The sequence below is a fragment of the Gadus morhua genome, chromosome 20 (genome assembly GCF_902167405.1).
Source record: "Gadus morhua chromosome 20, gadMor3.0, whole genome shotgun sequence".
Classification (NCBI taxonomy): Eukaryota; Metazoa; Chordata; class Actinopteri; order Gadiformes; family Gadidae; genus Gadus; species Gadus morhua.
In genome coordinates, this window is record NC_044067.1 from 21,275,072 (window position 1) to 21,290,763 (window position 15,692).

The 15,692-nt window shown below is 45.1% G+C and overlaps 2 protein-coding genes across 3 annotated transcripts; both read right to left on the reverse strand.

Moving 5' to 3' along the window:
- Window positions 1-238: 238 nt before the first annotated feature.
- ndufv3 (NADH:ubiquinone oxidoreductase subunit V3) lies at window positions 239-6,785 on the reverse strand. The gene is made up of 4 exons (XM_030343660.1): window positions 6,715-6,785; window positions 5,662-5,767; window positions 2,933-4,756; window positions 239-574 (listed from the first exon to the last, which is right to left on the reverse strand). The coding sequence occupies exons 1-4, from the start codon at window positions 6,757-6,759 to the stop codon at window positions 411-413; spliced, it is 2,139 nt and encodes a 712-aa protein (XP_030199520.1). The 5' UTR covers window positions 6,760-6,785; the 3' UTR covers window positions 239-410.
- Window positions 6,786-10,374: 3,589 nt separating this feature from the next.
- si:ch211-140m22.7 (calphotin) lies at window positions 10,375-15,566 on the reverse strand. Of its 2 annotated transcripts, none has more exons than XM_030343920.1 (6): window positions 15,208-15,566; window positions 14,553-14,658; window positions 12,308-13,477; window positions 11,264-11,327; window positions 11,014-11,138; window positions 10,375-10,666 (listed from the first exon to the last, which is right to left on the reverse strand). In XM_030343920.1, exons 1-6 carry the CDS (start codon window positions 15,253-15,255, stop codon window positions 10,635-10,637), a joined length of 1,545 nt encoding a protein of 514 aa, XP_030199780.1. In that variant the 5' UTR covers window positions 15,256-15,566; the 3' UTR covers window positions 10,375-10,634. The 2 variants fall into 2 exon arrangements, with proteins under 2 accessions (XP_030199780.1, XP_030199781.1); XM_030343921.1 differs by lacking the exon at window positions 15,208-15,566 and adding an exon at window positions 14,994-15,096.
- Between the last annotated feature and the right edge of the window lie 126 nt (window positions 15,567-15,692).

Genomic DNA, 15,692 nt, shown 5'->3' on the forward strand with positions numbered 1-15,692 from the left:
TCGCCGCATATAGACGTGATAATTAGGGCATGATATTCCGCACAAGCGGGCTACGAGTCAAAAGCGAAATCATTAAAATAGAAGGCAGATAAACCACTTGCACACTCAGCGCTATTTAAATGACCCCCCTGAGGTACAAATACACCATAAAAAGGCGTTTGATCATCGCAGATTTCTTATGAGTTGCTGCCTCTCTTAGCACAATAGAACCGAGGATTCACAAAGAATGAGACTTCGATTCAAATAGGTGAACTTTAATATATCATCACATTTCTTTTCACAACGGAATTAAGTGCACCATAGATACAAAGGGCAAGCACATCGCCATCATTAACAGACAAAACGTATTCAGGGAGGGGGTATTTCCGAGATAGACTGTCACGACTCTTCGGATATCACCGCCGTCTGCTTTAGTGCAGGGGAGATGGTCGGCCGGAGGACGGCTGGGGCAGGCGGTGTTTGGCCATCTCCAGATCCAGGTCGACGAACGTGAACGTGTTGTAGTTGTGGTGCTGGCAGTTCTTGTACGTGCTGTTGTCAAACGGCTCCTCAGGCTCCGGGGCTGCTGCTGCCTCTGTGGAGAAGAGAGACGGAAGGGGACGGGATGTTAGGTACATAAAAAAGACTAAATAAGATGAGGAAATCTTCAGTCTGGAACCCCAAGGCGTCGCACAGACCTCTCCCCATTTTAAGAGCTGAACATCAAAAGTGCCCAGAAGAGCAGATAACCAAAAAACTGACAAGACCCCATCTTTACTTGTATTTCAACCTGAAAAAGGGACCTCTCTCCCTTGTGGAGGGGGTTGTTCGGCACCAGAATACTGGCTTCTCAGTAGAACACAAACCTTCACAAGCTTTGTATCAATTTGTCAACACGTGATAAGGTCTTTGAAGGCCAATACATTTAAATAGTCACACGTGTCAACAAAGATATTTTACGGCCGGGGTACTTCCTACGATCACAGGCACACCTCCCATCCCCGCCACCCCCCTGGTAGAGACCGGAGCCAGGCAGGCGTGAAAGGCCTAAGGGGCTTAATTTGTGTGTTGGGGGGGGGGGAGAAGGAAAGCATAAGATACACTTGGTTGCAGAGTCAGAATCAGAGCCCACGATACAGATTATACAGGCACAAGCACACATAAAAGAGCCTGTCCAAGCAAGAACGACTGCAGCTAGTGCTAATTAGATCCTCTTGTGCCGCTAGAGGGGCTTCGGTGGGTCAGACTGCAGACATGCGGTGATACACTGAGACAGTTATCCATGGGAATCTACTCACAACCAGCGCACACACGACATTAATAGACGCACCCTTTTTTGGGGATTAAAAGAGTTGAAACGGCAGGATGTTTTAGAAGACATGCATTTATGGTGTTCATTAACTGACATATCTAACACCAATGTGGAGGAGTAGGAGTTTGACCGAGGAGAAGGGCGCACAACACCCCTGGGTGTTAAGGAAAGAAATAAACTGCAGCCAGAGGTGTGTAAGGGGAGGGTGTATCCCTGGAAGGGGAGGGTGTATACCAGGAAGCAGTCGACCAAGCTAACAAGATGTGCTGGTTAATATATATATGATAAAACTAAGAATTGCAAATACCTTTCGCACGCACAATAATATATCTTAGGAACACAATAAAATAAAGATATTTAAAATGAAGAAATATACAATAATATGCCATAAGGTTTGCAACATCTGGTTCACTTTATCCATTGCTTCCAGGAAGACCTCCCCTGAACCCAAATGTCTCCCAGGTGACTTCATTTAAAACCTGCTGGTGTGGAGGACCGCATCCTCCTCTGTAACTGGAACCCTGAGCATGTGCTCTGTAGCATTAGCAATAGCATTAGCATTAGCTGGCACACCTCAGGTTAACCATTACAGCAGAGAAATGTTTGGACACTCCTCTAACTGTATCCAAACTGTGGAGCTTGTGCACTGTAGCATTAGCATTAGCGATAGCATTAGCCGGCACTCATCAGGTTAACCCTGACCACCTGACCATGGGGATAAAATGTCAACAGTACCCGATGAAATATAACTAGTAAATCATAGTAGTCCAAAACACCGTAGAAGATGGGCAAAAGAGGTGATGAACAACGCAACCAAAATATACAAAAAATAAATTATACAACACAAGAGAAATGTTTCCAAAGTCCTCTGGTAGTGCAGCTGCCTTTTAGGATATTCAGAAAAGAGTTTAGATCCAAAATCAACAGAAGGAGGATGGTAAAGATTGTTAAGATTAGTAGTTACTATCTGCAAGCATGAGAGGATGCACAGGCTCTGTGGACACCTTCAGAAACCTCAAATTGTATATGATGTGCATGTAGAGGGGGTAACCAAGGCAGTATAATGATCATATCAGTTCCTGGGTTCATGCAAGCCACAGAATCAATCCTAAACTATTGTCAGTGAAAATGAATGTCATGGATTCATTTAGATGGCAACAGAATCATGTAGAAGATGAATGCAACGTGACCCTGTCCCGAGCACTTTAGCTTATATCTCATGTTTGGATTTATTTTCAGTTAATGACTAGTGAAGCGATCGACTGGAAATAGACAAGCGGAAAGCCAGCATGTTAGAGAGGCCTAGGGCTTCACTGAGACTACCTCTTTGGGATGAATGGCAAAGGAAACAATGGGGTGAACATGAAAGAGCTATTGAGAAAAAAAGGCTATTAATGCAGAAGCATCTATGTGAGGGAGGTATTTTAAACTAACATTTCTAAATTGCTAAAACTAAATTTCAGGGACAGCACCGAGACACAACTACTTGAGCCATGCTTTGTGGGGATATCGATGCCACCTTCATGAACACTTTGACGTTGTATATCTGTATAGGATGGTGAGGTGTGGGGTGTTTTAAGATCCACAGTGGAGCGGGAGAGGGAGTAGGGTTTAGGGTGGAGGTGGTGGTGCGGTGTATACCCTCAGACGCTTCAACAGCCTCAGGCTCAGCTGGGCTCTCTGCTTGGAGTTCCTCCCCTGCAGCTTCAGTCAAGACTGGGGCAGGATCCACCAGCTCATCAGAGCCCCCTACAGGGGCCGCTGTCTCAACTGCAGCCTCAGGGGCCAGCTCGGCTGGGGCCACTTCAGATACAGACTTTGGGCTCTCTTCTGCTGCTGGGGCTGCAGCTTCCACAGCGGATGGAGCTTCTTCTGCATGTGTAACTTCCACAGCTTGGAGTTCCTCCCCTGCAGCTTCAGTCAAGACTGGAGCTGTATCCATCAGCTCCTCAGCGCCCTCTACAGGGGCCTCTGCTTTAACAACAGCCTCAGATGCCACCTCGGCTGGGGCCACAGACACGGACTCAGGGCTTTCTTCTGCCACAGGTTCAGCTTCAAGAGGAGCTTCAGCCACCGCTTCAACCAGTGGAGCTTCAGGTAGGGCTTCTGCTGCTTCTAACGGGGCCCGGGGTTCCGGTTCTAAGTGAGCTTCGGCTGCAGCCTCAAGAACCGCTGGTCCTTCCGATGGGGTTTCCAGAGAAGAGGAAGAAGAAGGGGGAGGAGAGGTTTCGATGGGTTTGTCTGGTGTTGGTTGGGGGTCAGATGCTAGCTCGGCGGCGTGTTCTTGGACCCGGGGAGCCGCGTCTGCGATTGATTCTTCAGCCGCAGAGGAGATCTGTGGAGCGGAGTCCACCAACTCCTCGGACGCCTCACTGGAGACCGCTGCAGCATCCGTCTCTACGGAAACCTCAGCTTCTTCTGTGGCCTGGGTAGCTGAGGTAGGAGGGCTGTCCACCGGAATGGTTTCGAACGCAGCCGTCTCCGGCTCGATATCTCCGGTCTTCATGTTGTCCCCGGGAGCGACGGCGTCTTGGCTCACGCCGACCTCTCCAGCAGAGGGCGCTGTGGCAGAGGACTCCTTCGTCTTCGTCTTGACTCCCTCTTCGGAGTCTTCAGAATCAGAGTCGGAGTCGGAGTCAGAGTCGCTGCTGGAGGAAGAGGAAGAGGACGATCCGTCTGCCGATGGCTCTTTTGGCCGAGAGGAGGTGGCAGCTGCTGGAGTCACGTCATCTGTAGTTTTGGCAACAACGGGAGTTTCGGTAACCGCCGCCTCAGTTAGGGTGGGTTGGGTTTCAACAGCGACCTCCGGGGCTGGGTCAGGGATAACATGAGGAGCGGCCTCAGCGACGGTAATCGGGTCGACATGGCCCGCTGGACTAGCTTCCTCAAGGAGCTCTTTGGCAAGTGGTGCTTCAATAGCTGTGGTTGCAGGAGGGGCGAGCGTGGCAGCAGCTGCGGCGGCCACAGCTGTCTGACCAACAGGGATGACCTCAGGTTGGGGTTCACCTAGAAGATGAGCTGGGGGAAACCCGGCGGATGCAAGCCTAACGGGGAAGGCGACTGCGGACTTGTAGGCTAGCAAGGATGCTCTCTCATCTGGGTTAGGGTTAGGGTCAGCTGCTGGAGCCACGTCATCTGTAGTTTTGGCAACAACGGGAGTTTCGGTAACCGCCGCCTCAGGTAGAGAGGGAGGGGTTTCAACAGCGGCCTGCAGGGCTGGCTCAGTGTAAACAGGAGGAGCAGCCTCAGTGACAGGAGGCAGGGTTTGGGTAATCGTTTCGACATGGCCCGCTGGACTAGCTTCCACGGCTGCGGCGGCCACAGCTGTCTGACCAACAGGGATGGCCTCAGGATGGGGTTCACCTAGAAGATGAGCTGGGGGAAACCCAGCGGGTGCAAGCCTAACGGGAAAGGCGACAGCAGTCTTGTAGGCTAGCAAGGTTGCTCTGTCATCCGGAGCCTCTACTGCAGAGGAGAACGGTTAAAACAGTTAAACAGCCACATGGAATTGGGTCAAATGCTCGACTGGAATCACATCTAAGAGAAAGAAGCTCTCATGTCGCCATTCTGGAATAGGTTTCTGGTCCCCCTTGTTTAGATCCAAGCAAGTGTACACAATAATATTTTAGGGCAGAATATCGATAGAATCAAAGAAGGAAATATATGGTTGTCAAAGTATCTTAGGCACACTTAAGAACTCTTACAATAAACCCAGGTTGAACAATTGAAAGTAACTTTGGTTAATAAGTTGTCTGGTTATTTTGATTTATGCTTTACAGGATTGATTCAACAAAGACAATAGACGTCTTATCAGGAGCTGAAATATGGAAAAACTAAAGTGGAAATCTCAAGATCTTATATCCGTTCTTGTTGGTGGCACTTATGGTGAAAAATAAACAGTGCGCCGCAACACACACACACACACACTCTGTTAGACTAGCTCTTCCAAACCCTCTCTGGTAGCACCACTGCATGCCCCTTGTTATTTGAATGAATGGCAGTAATGTCACCAACAACATCCAGTTCGTAACATTGCTAATACTGCAAGGGCTTTCATCATTCTGCTTTCACAATTGTGAAACCTAATTTGGCAATTGTGACTTAACTGACATTTATTTAAATTCAAATTGTTGGGAGATCTTTGAGATTGCCACTTTAACAAGTGAATCAATGAAGTTATACCCATTAACTTTATTTACTATGAACTTGACAATGGATGCAGATGGAAGTGGGTAATAAATGTTAGAATAAGATTATGAAAAATAATCACATCATCTTTGTCATTAAACATTATTTAAATGACAATAAACAAACAAAATGTATAGAGGGGTACGAAGAGGATAAGAGTGGAGGAGTGAAAAAGGCCTTACTCTTGCTCTGAGCTTTTCCCGGGTTAGCTGGGGGCTCCCCTCCCTGCGTGCAGAGAGCCGCCGCTGGCCAGCGCAGCACACCACCCCAGCTCTCCAGCTGCAAAGCCTGCAAACAAGAGGACCACAAACACCAACAACAGGAGAACTCTCAAACTGTGGTCAACATGCTACTAAATCGTACAATGGAGACTTTGAAAGTTATGAATAGGCTTTATTATTTGAAGCAGTGACATCATTCACAAACTGAGATACACTTAGTAGATTGTGATTTGGTTGCCTCTCACCAGGAGGCAACAATCTACTTCGAAGGAATTATGGTGAGAGCAAAAAAATTCCTTAAATCAGTTTGGCTTGGTCCTTGAACCCAATACAAGAGAACGATGATAACCCAATGGTAGTGCAAGCCTAGTACTTGGATTAGGTATGATAGAGATACATAGGAATAACGTATACTATTATTGATTGGGTTAGGTCAACAAATATATAGTGCACCTCAAAAGTCATTCCATAAGGGACAACAACTGTGCCATTCAAAGAGGGGCATATTAAGTGTAAGACATTTTATTGACCATGTTGAATAGAATTTACTACGCCTGTTCATTTAAAGGAATGAGGTCAAGGCCCTACCTTAAGCTGGTTTGGAGCGTAAAGGCCCTACCTTAAGATGGTGTGAGTCAGGAGCTGATTCACCTCTTTGACATGTGTATGGCAATGGAGGGCACCGAATTACAACACGACAGTGACACTTGCTTCCTAAATTATGTCCAAAAAAATCCGCAACCGCACTGTTTTGTGTTACAATGTTGACTTTGACTACAGAAAACAGAAACGTTTTTAACATTCCGATCTGTCCCCTCCTATAGTAATCTGTACTACGGTACCATCCCTGAACTTCAGCAGTCCGACCGGGGTCAGACTGTATACAGGACGGTACAGTGGGCGGAGATATATACCGTGTATGTAGTATCACCTGTTAAATTGTTGATTTTCCTTTTGATGAACGACAACACGACATCATAAAAACGTGTTATGGTTACATTTTAGTATTATTACCTTGAGAGACCCAAGTCGTCCTATCCGCAGCAAGGAGGTCGCCATTTTGTGTTACCAATATTATGTTCCGGGTAGAAACCGGGATTGGTTCAACACAAATATATAAATAATATTACATATATATGTAAATAAATATATAAAGAGTAAAAAGTATATCTATTTTGTGGTCATAATGACGTAAACCCTTTACATAATAACAATATAGCTAGCTATATACACACACGCACACGCACACGCACACACACACGCACACACGCACACGCACACACACACACACACACACACACACACACACACACACACACACACACACACACACACACACACAGGTGCATCTCAATAAATTATATAATATAGATTTTGTTTGCACCCAAAGTGAAATATTGTAATCCTTTATTTGTATAATCTCGATTTTTATGGCTTACAGTTTATGAAAACCAAGAATTCTGTGTATCAGAAAATTTGAATATTGTAAGGTGTCAAATTCTAATCTATCAGAATACCTGCAAAGGTTTCCTGAGCCCCTTAATGGTCTGTCAGTCCTGTTCAGTAGGCTTCATAATAATGGTGAAGTCAGCTGACTTGACCGTTTTGCAGAAGATAGCCATTTACACCCTCCACAAGGGGGCTAAGCCTCAAAAGGTCATCGCTAAAGAAGCTGGCTGTTCACAGAGTGCTGCATCCAAGCCCACTCACAGAAAGTTGAGTTGAAGGAGAAAGTGCGGTGGAAAAAAGTACGCAAGCAACAGGAATAACCGCTGCCCTGAGAGGGTTGTCAAGCAAAGGCCATTAAAAAAAGTGGGAGCATCACAAGGAGTGGACTGAGGCATGAGTCAGAGCATCAAGAGCCCAGACATATCCAGGACATGGCCTACGACAACTGTTGCATTCCTTAGGTCCAGCCACTCCTGGATCAGAGCCAACGTCAAAAGCGTCTGGCGTTGAGTACAGGTGCTGGTCATATTATTAGAATATCATGAAAAAGTTGATTTATTTCATTAATTCCATTTAGAAAGTCAAACCTGTAGAATGTATACATTCATTCCAAACAGACTGATACATTATAAGTGTTTTTTTGCCAAAAAGAAGATGATTATAGCTGACAACCAATGAAAACCCTAAATTCAACATCTCAGAAAATTAGAATATGGTGAAAAGGTCAGATATTGAAGACACCTGGTGCCACACTCTAATTAGCTAACTAACTCAAAACACCTGGAAAAGCCTTTAAATGGTCTCTCGTTTTGATTCTGTATGACACACAATCATGGGGAAGACTGCTGACTTGACAACTGTCCAAAAGATGACCATTGATACTTTAAAGAAGGAGGGCAAGACACAAAAGGTCATTGCCAAAGAGGTTGGATGTTCCCAGAGCTCTGTGTCCAAGCACATTAATAGAGAGGCGAAGGGAAGAAAAAGATGTGGTAGAAAAGAGTGTACAAGCAAGAGGGATAAACGCGCCCTGGAGAGGATTGTCAAACAAAACCGATTCAAAAATGTGGGGGAGATCCACAAAGAGTGGACTGTAGCTGGAGTCAGTGCTTCAAGAAGCACCACACACCGACGTATGCAAGATATGGGCTTCAGCTGTCGCATTCCTCGTGTAAAGCCACTCTTGAATAAGAGACAACGTCAAAAGCGTCTCGCCTGGGCTCAAGACAAAAAGGACTGGACTGCTGCTGAGTGGTCCAAAGTTATGTTTTCAGATGAAAGTCAATTTTGTATCTCCTTTGGAAATCAAGGTCCCAGAGTCTGGAGGAAGACAGGAGAGGCACAGAATCCACGTTGCCTGAAGTCCAGTGTAAAATTTCCACAGTCAGTAATGGTCTGGGGTGCCATGTCATCTGCTGCTGTTGGTCCACTGTGTTTCCTGAGGTCCAGGGTCAATGCAGCAGTCTACCAGGAAGTTTTAGAACACTTTATGCTGCCTGCCGCGGACCAACTTTATGGAGGTGACGATTTCATTTTCCAACATGACTTGGCACCTGCACACAGTGCCAAATCTACCAGTACCTGGTTTAAGGACCATGGTATCCCTCTTCTTGATTGGCCTGCAAACTCACCTGACCTTAACCCCATAGAAAACCTATGGGGTATTGTGAAGCGGAAGATGCGAGATGCCAGACCCAACAATGCTGAAGAGCTGAAGGCCACTATTAAAGCAACCTGGGCTCTCATAACACCTGAGGAGTGCAACAGACTGGTCGACTCCATGCCACGCCGTATTGCTGCAGCAATTCAGGCAAAAGGAGCTGCAACTAAGTATTGATTGCCATACATGCTGAAACTTTCCATGTTCATACTTTTCAGTTGGCCCACATTTCTAAAAAATCATTTTTTGTACTAGTCGTAACTAATATTCTAATTTTCTGAGATACTGAATTTGGGATTTTCAGTAATTGTCAGTACTAATCATCCAAATTAAAAGAAATAAACATTTCAAATATATCACTCTGTGTGTAATGAATTGATATAATATGCAAGTTTCACGTTCTGAATATAATTACTGAAATAAATCAACTTTTTCATGATATTCTAATAATTTGACCAGCACCTGTATGTTGTATACAAGATTCTGGAGGAAGAAGGGAGAGGCAAGTACAAATTAAGCGCAGCCGTCTACCAGGAGATTTGAGAGAATTTCATGCCTACTTCTCTGACCAGCTCTATGGAGATGCTGATTACCTTTTCCAACAGGACTTCGCACTTGCCCACACTGCCAAAAGTACCAATAGCTGGTTTAATGACCATAGCTCTGCTTGATTGGCCAGAAAAATTGCCTGACCTGAACCCCATAGAAAATGTATGGGGTATTGTCAAGAGGAAGATGAGAAACACGAGACCCAATAATGCAGACTCGCTTAAGGCCGCTATCGAAGTCACCTGGGCTTCCATAACACCTCAGCAGGGCCGAAGGCTGATCGACTCCATGCCACTCTGCATTGATGCAGTAATTCATGCAAAAGGTCTACCAACCAATTGCTGATTACATATACAAGACATTTCCGGATGTCTTATACTGGTGTAATGTGATATATTTAAGATACTGCATTTGGGGGATATGAGCTGTAAGCCATATTTAAGATTAATACAAATAAAGGCTTGAAGTATTTCCCTTTCGGTATAATGAATCCGAGTTTCAATTCGGTTAAATTTGAATTAATTTATTTTTCCACAATATTCTAATTCACTCCAATTCTAGCTGCACGTTCATTTTTATTTAGGTTTTATTGTAATGAATAAACATTGTATACAGAAGGCTATACAAGGACAAACAAACAGTAATATACATAGAGCCGTTACCGGCTCATCAAAATACACGGAATGAATGTGCAAATAATGGTTTGGTTTCGAAAGTCATGTTTGTACATGTTAATGTACCATGTGGTAAAATAAATGGAACGCAGGTTTCATTACTGATCAATAATGTCTTGTCCCAAAACTGACCCATGGGCTTTTCAGGGCTGATCTAATGAAGAAATTACCTGAATTCACAACAGGAACTCCATCTGGCTGGACTGAACATGGTTGCAATACCCTTGAGAAAGGTTAACATGTATTTCTGAAAAAATGTAATCCATCTGTAAGCTATGGAAAGAATAATTTTCAATGTCATGGTGCGTATCAGAAACAATAAAAGAGACCATCAGCCAGTCATAAAAACAAACATGAATTGGAGTTTATTTGTTTTCTTTTCCTTATCTGCTACGCAGAAGCAGATTTTCACAGTTCTACAGTTCTTCCAGAGAAACACCAACACAAAAGGGTTAAATTCCATTGGAATATCTAAGGGCTCCATCTACATTCACACATAGAAAAATAGCAGACAGGATATTTTATTTTTATTTTAACACTGCTTAAGGGAAAGCACAGGAGAGACTGAGAGGGAAAAACATGTCATAAAAAAGTGCAGGTCTTCATTTGGAGGAAACTTCACTCAACTTGGGTTCTGAAACATAAGTAGGGAGTACAAGGAATAGATTATAGAAATGAATCTACAATTTTATTTTTCTTAAATGAATCTGCTTCAAATCATGCATGTCAAGATCATATTCCATGATAATACTTTGAAATCATCTCCAATCACTCCCTCAGAATACTTCCATGACATTAAAACCAAATAGAGCTCAGAGATTATGCAAAAAAAGCCTGGATTATGAAAAAAAAAGACTGGAAAACAACAAGGATCAAACAACAATGAATGGAATATCCCACCCACCATCTCACGCTTTCAATTATAATATTAAACCCTACTATGACAACACGGCTGGGGAACCCTTGGTGTGGTCGACTCACCGTGAAACTTGAACTCAGGGAAGGATTCGAGGTCTCCGCCGCCGTAGAGTCTCTGCAGTTTGGTCATCTCCTCAGCCAGGGCCTTCTGATACTCTGCCCCCGCATCCACCAACCCGCCGCTAGCCCTGGGGTCAAAGTTCAAGGGGTCAGTGTCAGCTTACACATGCTAGTGAGGTACACCAGCTACTTATAAGTGGGAGGCGGGACAGACTGGATACAAGTGTTTGTACCTCCGATGCAATCGACTTACTGGCTGCTTGCGTTGTACGCCCTTATGGAATCCACGAAGAGCTTCTGAATGGGATCGAGTTGTGCTGAAGGAGAAAATGCAACAATTATTGAAAAGGTAAAGAATGCCAACTCTTAGTTGGAACTGATGGTAGGATCAGTCCAATGTGGCTAGGATAAACATTTTAAATCCATAGAACCTCATGCAGGACACCAGAACCTGGGATAGTGGGCAGAGTTTGCATAGGAAAAGACGAAGGTGGTGGCAATAAATAAAAAAGGGTTGACGGGTTAGAGGTTTGCGGTGAAAGGTCATACTAAACTCGCAAAACCAGACTTGTTATTACTGCAAGACCGGAGGGTTACTCATGTCATCTCATAGGCAGATGCAGCTGCAGCTTCAGATCTACTTTTGACAAAAGAAGAAAGTCTGTGTGCTAGTCAATCCTCTCTGGCAACCCGTAAACCCAAACAGTGCGATTCAATCAGGAAGAAAACAGTTAGGAGAGGTTACAGTTACAGTATCCAAAACACAAACCAATGGAAAAAGTTTGGGAAGGAAGGATAATATTACTTTACCATGCAACAACCATAAAAAACATTACAAGTGTGTGGGAAGGTGTACAGAGAAGTTGTGTGAATTATTCAAGTGGGAAAGACGGTGATTCCCTCAACAGCGAAACACGCATAGGAAAAGACATGATTGTTTTAAATTACAAAAAAAGGAAAGGGAATATTACTTTTTGAACATGAAGTTACTATGTTAACCTCAAGACTGCAGAAGTCAAGAGGGTGGCACTAACAATGAGTCCAATGCCGTATATGTTAGTCAAACAGCCATGCAGGAGAATGCAAAGACATGCAAGGGCTGGTTACAAGGTGATGGCATAACAGTGACCACCAATCAGGGAGGGTGACATGAGAGGCAAAGGGAAAGAGTATATTTACAGTTTATCCTTAACCTATACACAATATCATTTACTCAATGCAAATACAGCCCAATCCAGATGGGAAAGAGAAGGAGCATATCTAATGGTGGAGGAGGCGGTGGTGCATCAGTGTGTACCCTCAGGGGATTCAACAGGTTCAGGCTCATCCGGGGCCTGGAGTTCTTCCCCTGCTGCTTCAGCCAAGACTGGCGCAGGATCCACCAGCTCCTCAACTGGAGCCGCTGCCACCACAGCCTCTGGGCTCTCCTCTACTGGGGTTTCAGCTTCCACAGCGGGGGCAGCCTCGATAGGAGCTTCAGCCAGTGGGGCTTCAATAGAACTTTCAGCAACTGGTTCTGGGGCAGCCTCAATAACAGGGGCAACTTCAACTGCTGGAGCAGCCTCCATAACAGCCTCAGGGTCAGCCTCCACAACATGGGGAGCTGCTACAGGAGGGGCTTCTTCAATGATGGGGGCCACAGCCTCAACAACAGGGGCTGCAGCTTCTGCCACAGCCTCAACAACAGGGGCTGCAGCTTCTGCCACAGCCTCAACAACAGGGGCCGCAGCCTCAACAGCCTCAGCAACAGGGGCTACAGCTTCAATGACAGGGTCCGCAGCCTCAACAGCCTCTACAACAGGGGCCGCAGCTTCCGTCACAGCTTCAATGACAGGGACCGCAGCCTCAACGGCAGGAGCCACGGCCTCTACCGTAGCCTCAGCTACAGGGACCGCAGCCTGTACGGCAGGAGCCACGGCCTCTACCATAGCCTCAGCTACAGGGACCGCAGCCTCAACGGCAGGAACCACGGCCTCAGCAACAGGAGCCACGGCCTCAGCAACAGCTTCAACAACAGGAGCCGCAGCGTCGGCCACAGCTTCAATGACAGGGGCCGCAGCCTCAAAAGCCTCCACAACAGGGGCCGCAGCCTCAACCACAGCCTCCACAACAGGGGCCGCAGCCTCAACCACAGCCTCCACAACAGGGGCCGCAGCTTCGGCCACAGCTTCAACGACAGGGGCCGCAGCCTCAACAACAGGGGCCGCAGCCTCAACAGCCTCAACCACGGGGGCTGCAGCTTCAACCACAGGGGTCATAGCCTCAGCGACAGGTGCCTCCTCAACAGGAATGTTGGCTGCAGGTTCAGCTGTAACCGCGGCGGCGAGAGGCTCTGCAGCAGGCTTAGATGCAGCTGCAGCTTCTGCTACGGCCACCATGACGGCAGGGTCCTTCTTGGGCATCTCCACAAAGGTCTTATGCTGGACTAGTTTCTCTATATCGAAGTATGTTTTACCAGGCTTTTTGTCTAGGATGAAGGAGAATACAAGCAGGTGAAGAGTTAATTTGGCTTTAAATGAATTGTTAGGCATAATCCCCTATTATTCGTTAACAATCACATTTTTACGATTAGATTCATCCAACACAAACCATTTACAATGACAAACCAACTACAGAAATGAAATGAATAGTAGAGGAATTGCAGAGTAGAATAAGAATCGAAGATTTCTGCACTCCACTTAGATGAACACAAAATAACTATAAAAAGGGAGAAAATCACAGTTAATGATTTATACATAGCCCTCTAAATTCCGTCCCGTTTCTATATAGAAAAAAAGCCTTTAAAGACCATTAGGCAAAGTGAAGCAGTAAACGGATCACAGGAGAATGCTGTGGAAAAGGGTAAAAGGTCAAACACAATATGAGACAGACTGAGGTACAAGCATTGAACGGAAGAAAATAAGTTTTCCATTTAGTATCCTGATTTTGGTTCTACCCCTTCCATGCATTTCCATCAGTAAATTCAATTTTATTCTGCAATAGGCTTATAGGCTTTCCAAGTGTTTCATATGAAAGTATTACCATAGAGCTTGTAAAATGCCCCCATTACAAATGAACCCACCTGATATAGACCATGCATCAAAAGAAAGGTAGAATTACCAGATTTGGGATTACATCTAGTCCAGATCGTTATGCTGTTCCTCCTTAACCTGTCATTTATATCTTGTTCTCAAAGTCATGTACTGCACATATTCAAAAATAAAGAAGCATAATCCAAACAACCCATGTATGCCCATCACCAGTAGAAACCTACAAGCATGTTTCATCAAAATGGGTTTAATAGCTATTGCCATAATATTTAGTGAGTTTAAAGCTTCAGTATTGAATACTTTGGTGCAAACGTGTAATGAAAGGGGCTTAGGGGTCAAATTTGGAAGCAACTGGTAGAGACTAGTTGAAGGTCATAATGGGGAACTATGCCAAAGCCTTGCATGAGGAATGCTTGTGTTTCTTTAGTGGAAGAGACCAAATGAGATCAGTCATGCTTGTACCTCAATCACTGCCTGACACTAAACGACATACAAATGTTCAGGAGATGCTACCTTGGTTGACTTTTTTAATCGGCTTCTTGCCTCCTCCGGATTTCGTGCTGAGGGCTGCCACTGCTGATACTCTGTTGGGAGACCTGCAGCTCTCAGGCCTCAAACACTGCGAAACCAACGTCCACAGACAGTCAGAAATATGCATTCATACCGAAAATATCTGCATCTCTAGGTGTTTATATCAATTTTAAAAGACACAAAAAAGTACATTTCAATGAAAGTAACATTAGAGACCTCAGCTTATGTGAGGAGGGTTTCAGAATAGATCTAACCAGTCCCAAAATAGTTTTGAGACATGCATGGGTGCAGAAGACAATATATGTTGTTTTGTCAGTATTTCCAACATTGAGTCCCTTCACCTTAAAACCAATTATAACTCACGGGTAAAAATGCAAACATCGAACATCGACGCCTAGAAGCTGCATAACCACATATACGTACGGGCGACGCGGGCAGATCATGGAAGTATTCCTGCAAACCACGCATGTAGCAGGCCTTTAACCAAGAGCATTTAACTCACAGGCCTGCTACAGCCACAGCCCTACGTTACATGTATTGCCCCACCTGGGTGTGTTCTAGCTAAAAGCAAGGCAAAGACATTCCGAGTGCGGTGTTACAATCAATTCATTGCATAATGCATTTTATTTATCATTACCTTCAGAGAGGAGCCCAGCCTTCCCATCCTCAGCAGAGATGTCGCCATGATTACTAATACGACTCCAGGTGTGTCCTTAAATACCAAAGCAAACTACGAACTACTACTGAATAAATGACACGATGGATGAGAATGTACCGGTGTGCGTCTAGATCCCCTGGCCGACAGCCAACTGTGAACGGCGCCAAAAGAAAGGGGACGCTGTTGTTTTTAACCAAATCTAAATCAATTATATAACATGGGAGGCAATGTCAATGGTCCAGGCTATAGGTTGATGCCCAAAGAGAGACACCACGTTGAATAAGGGTGGGTTTTTCGTGTTGTGCAGCAGCACCCACTGACACACTCACACACACACACGTGTGGAGCACGCCCCCTTTCTGAGGAGAACACTGCTGCTTTCTTAGGTTGTTTTCAGGTCCTCAACTTGCATATCATTGATACTTCGCCCATTTTATACAAGTTCACCGTATGCATATACTATA